This window comes from Alnus glutinosa, chromosome 11, assembly GCF_958979055.1.
Source record: "Alnus glutinosa chromosome 11, dhAlnGlut1.1, whole genome shotgun sequence".
Classification (NCBI taxonomy): domain Eukaryota; kingdom Viridiplantae; phylum Streptophyta; class Magnoliopsida; order Fagales; family Betulaceae; genus Alnus; species Alnus glutinosa.
The window spans coordinates 23,027,500-23,034,409 of record NC_084896.1 but is presented as its reverse complement, the minus strand read 5'-3'; the positions used below and the strand labels follow the sequence as shown (position 1 = coordinate 23,034,409).

Sequence of the window (6,910 nt, the reverse complement as noted above, 5' to 3'; positions counted from 1 at the left end):
AATTATAAATCTAGTACTATTTTACGTACTGATCAACAACTATCAAATTTAGGACTCATAATTTTTTTTTATTATAAATTCTAACGAATTTAATATGAAATTATCAAGTTAAAATTGAAGAGTCTTACTCATTAAATTAAATGAGTTGAGCTATGGTTAACATATACAGTCTTATACATGTTTCCAGAGGTAGAGCTAAAAATTTTTTGGTGGGGTCTGAACCTCTACATATATATATATAGTCCCTTTATATGTGCGCGCATGTAAAATAAAAGCAAAAAAAGTCTTAATTTAATTTAATATTAAGTCATAAGTCATAAGTATTGTATACAAAAGTTACATATCTATAAAATCATCTTTAAAAATAAATTTTCTTCGGAATATAAAAGTGTTCTAATTTGCTATAGACATGTACAAAAAAAGATAAAAAAAAAAATCTAAAAAAGAAATTTGTATCTCTTTCAAATTGTGCTCAACGACGGTCTTTCATGGAATAAAATTCATCATTATCATTTCTGTAGTAAAATCCTTAGCAATTTATTTCTCAATACAAACTAAAAAATGATTTGTTAGAATCTCATCTCCCATTATACTACGGAATCTAGTTTTTATTACTAGAATAAAATTTTTGGGAGGGTTGAATTTCATTTTTGTTGGGGCATCATATGATTAACCCTTAAAAAATAATTTTTTTTCCAAGAGTTTTAAAAATTTTTAGAGGGGTCATGGACCCCACCCTTGAAGGTGGTTCCGCCTCTGCATGTCTTGACTCAAACTCGACAAACGACATAATTTTTGACATGACTCACTAATCCTAATATAAAATTAACAAATTAAAATTAAAAAATCTAACTTATTTAATTAAAATTAATTTATATAGTTTTATACCCATCTTGACACAATAAAAAGAATGACACCTACTCAACCTGGAACCACCGCACTTCGAAATAGGACCCATGATGCTATGGTCTAATTTTTGTGGTGCTGTGGAATGTCAAGGACTCATGGTTGCTTGCATCGGTAAAAAGTGATGATAACCTGCATAATCATTTACACTTAAAACGCACGTCACAACCAAACACCAACAGTGTAAGATGGTGTGTGGAAAACCTAAGGCTGGTTGAGGAATAACCCCAGCCTTGTAGCCAAACAGAGCGGTATCTCCTCGTAGGCCGTCGGGCGGCAATATTAAAATAATTCAAAAATTCAAAAAAAAAATGACAAACCATGGTTAGAAAGTTGGTTACACTATCGGCCAATCACAGGGAGCCAACTCATTCTCTCTGGCCTAACCAACACCCCCAGTTATATCTGTGGCTTCGTCTTGCCTACTGTATATATATACCAAAGAGGCTCTCTCAGATCCATCACCCAGGGTTTTCACAAGAGGGCGTCTTGATAAACGCCTTCGTTTAGCAGTGAAAGCCGGTGGTTTCTTTGTTTCTACACATTCCTTTTAGATTTTCTTTCACTTTCCTGCGAAAATGAGAGAGTGCATCTCAATCCACATTGGTCAGGCTGGTATTCAGGTCGGCAATGCCTGCTGGGAACTTTACTGCCTCGAGCACGGCATCCAGGTCTTCTTTTTTTCCTTCGCCTCTGTATTTGTATAAAACTGTATATGTGTGGTTCTTTGTTTGGTAGGATCTGTGATTTTCTGCCGTTTTTTCTTTCATTTTTCGTTAGATCTGGACTTAGTGAACTTCATTTTGGTGCTGACTGGCTTGTCTCGAATTTCATGCTTCATTTTTGTTGTTTTTTCATCAGATCCTTTTCTATTAGAACTCAATTTTCCTTCAGATCTTTGTTTTTTTACCACAGGCTTTTGAATTCTGCGCGGTTAATCTGATACTTTGCTTCACTCTATCTGACTTTCCATCAGATCTGTGTTTTTATCAGAATTTTTTTGATTTCGAGTGGGATTTTTTTTTTATTATTATTATTATTATTATTGCAAATGTTTTCAATTCGTTAGATCTCTCTGTTTTTGTTATCAGATCTCGCTTTTTTATTTTCTTAAAATTGCTCACAATTGGTTTTATTTCCAAGCTTCTGGATTTCAATAAGTGCGATTTTAAACCAAATCGTAGAATATAAATCGTTTGAAAACTACGTTTTTAAAACTTGTGAGTGATGTTTTTTTGAAAACGTAGAATTTTAAAGGCTAATTTGCGATTTTAAATGTTAAACTGCGTTTTTAAAAATTAATTTTTTCAAATTGCACATTTTAAAATTATGATTTTAAATTGCACTTTTTTAAATCGCAAATTCAAACGGACTTATGTAACTGAGTGGGCATAGTGTATGAAAGGCTGTGGATAAGTTCTCTTTATATCCTTTAAAGAATATTGTAGGCTGAATGTTTTATTAGTCCTTTGATCCATGAGTCACTAAAATGGAATATAAATGGAGTATGATTTGTGCAGCCTGATGGCCAAATGCCAGGTGACAAGACTGTTGGCGGAGGTGACGATGCCTTCAACACCTTTTTCAGTGAAACTGGTGCTGGGAAGCACGTCCCTCGTGCTGTCTTTGTTGACCTTGAGCCCACTGTCATTGATGAAGTGAGGACCGGAACTTACCGCCAGCTCTTCCACCCTGAGCAGCTCATCAGTGGCAAGGAAGATGCTGCCAACAACTTTGCCCGTGGTCATTATACCAGTAAGGATTTCACTCTTCTCAGTTTTTCCTTATTTTGTGCTATTTGATGTGCTATTTTTCATTACGTAATCTGGTTTCTTTTTCCTTGGTCAGTTGGCAAGGAGATTGTTGATCTGTGTTTGGACCGTATCAGAAAGCTTGCTGACAACTGCACTGGCCTCCAAGGATTCCTCGTCTTCAATGCTGTTGGTGGAGGCACTGGTTCTGGGCTTGGATCCCTTCTCCTGGAACGTTTGTCCGTTGACTACGGCAAGAAATCAAAGTTGGGTTTCACTGTCTACCCTTCTCCACAGGTTTCCACATCTGTTGTTGAGCCTTACAACAGTGTCCTGTCTACCCATTCCCTCCTGGAACACACTGATGTGGCTGTACTTTTGGACAATGAGGCCATCTATGACATATGTAGGCGGTCCCTTGACATTGAGCGACCCACCTACACCAACCTCAATCGCCTTGTCTCTCAGGTTAATATTTGCATGGGTCTCGTTAAAATTTGTAGAGTGATGTGTTTGGTATTTGCCAATTTATTTTTTTGCCTCTGACTGTGATAGAAATTGGTAAAATACTGTTATGAATCTGGGTGGAGTAAAAACATTATTATGGATACTAGTGTTTGTGAAATAATTGTTTAAATTAATTCATCAAGCGTAGATGCTTTCAGAAAATAATTACTTTGATATGTTCAGTAGTTGTATCATGATTGGATTAAGTAGGATGATAGAACTGAGGTGCATGTGCTTTATGAATAGAGAAATGTTACTTGTACTTAGGGGCAGTGAAAATCACTATTGATATATCATATACAGACAAATTTGTCCAAAATCCAATGGTAATTTTCAATATCAAGTTCATTTAGCATTTCATGCATGAATATGTTGGATGTATATTGATAAGCTGGGAATATATTTTTGGTAGTATCACCCATGTTTCTCCTAATATGCCTTTTTGTTTGGAATTCAGGTGATATCTTCTTTGACTGCCTCTCTGAGGTTTGATGGTGCCTTGAATGTGGATGTGACTGAATTTCAGACCAACTTGGTCCCCTACCCCAGAATCCACTTCATGCTTTCCTCTTATGCACCAGTCATCTCTGCTGAGAAGGCATATCACGAACAACTCTCAGTAGCTGAAATAACCAACAGTGCATTCGAGCCATCATCTATGATGGCCAAGTGTGATCCTCGCCATGGCAAGTACATGGCTTGCTGCCTGATGTACCGTGGTGATGTTGTGCCTAAGGATGTCAATGCTGCTGTTGCTACTATCAAGACGAAGCGCACCATTCAGTTTGTTGACTGGTGCCCCACTGGATTCAAGTGCGGTATCAACTACCAGCCCCCCACTGTCGTTCCAGGAGGTGACCTTGCCAAGGTGCAGAGGGCTGTTTGCATGATCTCCAACTCTACCAGTGTGGCGGAGGTGTTCTCCCGCATTGATCACAAGTTTGACCTCATGTATGCCAAGCGTGCCTTCGTGCATTGGTATGTGGGTGAGGGTATGGAGGAAGGAGAATTCTCCGAGGCTCGCGAGGACCTTGCTGCCCTGGAAAAGGATTATGAGGAGGTTGGTGCAGAGTCTGCTGAGGGCGAGGATGATGAAGGTGATGAGTACTAAGAAGATTGATGTTGGTGTGGGTGGTTTAGTTCTGGTCTATTTGCCTTTCTGATGTTGTTGTGTATGTGTGCAACAAAACCCTGTTGTTTGTGTTAATTCTGGTCTAGTTATGGTTTTAGGTTTTCTTTTCTCTTCAGTCTTCATTTTCCATGTATGGCTGGTGGTTCACATCCAAATCTCCAAATTTCTTTTCTTTTCTTATTTTTATGGTAATACAATCTTCTCCTTCATAATTTTTTTTTTCTTTTAGGTTAGAGTGAATATCAAATTTGGTATTGTGATTCTATAGTCCCCACTCATTTTATAGTTCCTGACAATTTACGCTCTCCCAAACGGGCCAAAACAAAGCAAACCTATCCTTCCATTGATCAAATACCTGCACTCCCGGTGCTCCTCGAAACTCCTCATCAAATTTCCGTTTCCACAACTCATTATTTGAAGACTAATACCTCAATTCGGAGCACACGCATCCCACCTTTGCGAGATCGACACTGTGAAGAGATTCCAAAATCTTAAGTTTAAGCTCTGCCGGGAGGCGCATAAAGCACGGTGGAAGGCCGAGACCAGTCCTTTCACAAAGATCAATCAAAAGTGGCAATACGAGCCCATCCTTCACCATCTTCCAAAACTCAAAAATCTCACTTTCATTTTTTTCTTCACTATTATTAGCTAAACTGATCGCCGGCACAAACCGATTCTCATTCAAACACACCTGATACAACCCCGACCCGCCCTTAGCCAAAGACCCGTAGATAGTGACCAAGCGCCCTAAACTCTGAAACTTCAAAACAACACTTTCAACCACATTACCGAAATTATAATGGCCCCCATATCCTAGAAGCTCAGGTAGAGTGTACTTGAGCGACACTGTGAAAGCGTTCGAAGGCCATTCTTCCGCAAGATGAATCCGGTCAACCTGCATGCCCGAGACTGAATCGAATCCGATGAAACCGGACTCCAAAAGAACCGCGTGAACTGCGATCACCAAAAGCTTGTGGTCACCATCAGTCACCCAGCACCCTCCTCAGAAAACGATGCTCCGAAAACTTCTTCACCATTGGAACCGACCCATCATCCACCCCCATCGTTTCAGCACCGGAAAATTCTAGGGACCCGTCGTACTCAAAGAAATAACTCTAAGATAGAGATTGGCGGAATAATTGCCTCTGATTCATTCTCATTAATTTATAGAGAAAAAGTTAAACAAGTTTACGTCAAACTATAATTCCAAACCAAAACATAACTCCTGCTACATATTTACTACTAATGAAAAACAAAGCAGCAATCCTATTACACGTTTACTGCTGTTTTAATGCTAATACAATTTCTTTATCTGCAGGAGTCCTACTCTGATGATGCAAGTCTTCTAAAGTACATCAACAACAACTCTGTTAGCAGTCTTGAAGAAGTAGAGCTCGATGACAATTCCTCTGCAGACTTCTTTGACAATAACCCTGCTTCTGAATCCTGATGTTGTAGTATAACTGCAACTCTTTCTGTTGATCTGAACTGGAAGAGTCGAAGAGACACTGTCACTGTATGATGCTGAGATATTTATTTATTTTTAAAAAATAAAAATAAAAAATCCTTGATCGTGAATATTTTTTTTTTACCCAAATGTGCGTATTATATATGCACATGCACTTGAAGGTGAAGCGCATATATTATTCAAGTTCTTGATTTTATTTTATTTTATTTATTTTTTTTTTTTTATATAAAAAATCAGTTAATATATAGATAATATCTGCAACTCTTAAATAGTTATCCAGAATAGAGATGGATTTAATCTTAAATTTCTTCCACAATGCAAGGAGATTTTTAATCACCTTTATCTTTAGCCAATTAGTTTTTCTTTTCTTTTCTTTTCGTGCTAATCAATTTAAATGTTTAAATTCATTTGAATTTATCATTCAACTTGAAAATTGCTTCTCCATTTGCTTGCGGAAAGATGACCAGCTCAATTGCCAACTCAATGGTTATTTACCATGCTCTATTATATTAGTGTTATCGAGTACGAGACTCCATCTATTAAGGAGCTAGAAATATTAATTAAATAATTACGTTTAATTTTTTTTTATTAATTTAAACTTTTAATTTTTTTATTAATTTAAACTTTTATTAATTTAAACTTTTAAAATAAACAACAATTTAACATATTTATATATAAAAAGATATTAATTAAATAATTAAATTCACATTTTCTCTCAAGTTAAACTTTTTTTTTGTTTTTTCTTCATATTCGAGATATTCAGAGCTTCACCCCGACTATATAGTTAATGAGTAATGTTTTTTACACAATTTTTGTATAACTTTTACACAACTCTAACAACTTTCTTTTAAAATCAGCCATTGAATATTTAGGACCCACATGTTGGAAAACAAATCCAATGGTTGATCATAACAAAAAGTAGTTAAAGTTGTGCAAAAGTTGTGTGAGAGTTGTGTAAGAAACATTACTCTATGACGCTTCTTTTGCCTTGATTTATTCTCAAAATTAGATTGGTGGTCAGATTTGAATAAAATTTTGTTTCAAAGAATTGTACGAGGCAGATGACCTCTGGGTGTGTTTTATAAAAAAGAATGAGAATGAAGTTAGATATTAAATATTGAAAAAAATACGTCACCTATATTTTAG

The 6,910-nt window shown here is 36.5% G+C and overlaps 2 protein-coding genes across 2 annotated transcripts; one reads left to right on the top strand and one right to left on the bottom strand.

The window, feature by feature from the left end:
* Positions 1 to 1,347: 1,347 nt before the first annotated feature.
* On the top strand, positions 1,348 to 4,508 carry LOC133882625 (tubulin alpha chain). Its single transcript, XM_062321834.1, has 4 exons — positions 1,348 to 1,577; positions 2,427 to 2,661; positions 2,755 to 3,125; positions 3,622 to 4,508. Exons 1-4 carry the CDS (start codon positions 1,485 to 1,487, stop codon positions 4,273 to 4,275), a joined length of 1,353 nt encoding a protein of 450 aa, XP_062177818.1. The 5' UTR covers positions 1,348 to 1,484; the 3' UTR covers positions 4,276 to 4,508.
* A 209-nt stretch (positions 4,509 to 4,717) lies between these two features.
* Positions 4,718 to 5,360, bottom strand: LOC133881235 (F-box protein SKIP22-like). Its single transcript, XM_062320170.1, has 2 exons — positions 5,309 to 5,360; positions 4,718 to 5,250 (listed from the first exon to the last, which is right to left on the bottom strand). The coding sequence occupies exons 1-2, from the start codon at positions 5,358 to 5,360 to the stop codon at positions 4,718 to 4,720; spliced, it is 585 nt and encodes a 194-aa protein (XP_062176154.1).
* Between the last annotated feature and the right edge of the window lie 1,550 nt (positions 5,361 to 6,910).

Excerpts from the sequence above, each read along its gene's own strand:
- LOC133881235 (XM_062320170.1), bottom strand. The coding sequence starts at position 5,360 with ATGGGGGTGGATGATGGGTCGGTTCCAATGGTGAAGAAGTTTTCGGAG. Across the intron at positions 5,251-5,308 it reads GAAGAAGTTTTCGGAGCATC|TTCACGCGGTTCTTTTGGAG; the intron begins GTTTTCTGAGGA and ends TGGTGATCGCAG.
- LOC133882625 (XM_062321834.1), top strand. The coding sequence starts at position 1,485 with ATGAGAGAGTGCATCTCAATCCACATTGGTCAGGCTGGTATTCAGGTC. Across the intron at positions 1,578-2,426 it reads GCCTCGAGCACGGCATCCAG|CCTGATGGCCAAATGCCAGG; the intron begins GTCTTCTTTTTT and ends TGATTTGTGCAG. Across the intron at positions 3,126-3,621 it reads TCAATCGCCTTGTCTCTCAG|GTGATATCTTCTTTGACTGC; the intron begins GTTAATATTTGC and ends TTTGGAATTCAG.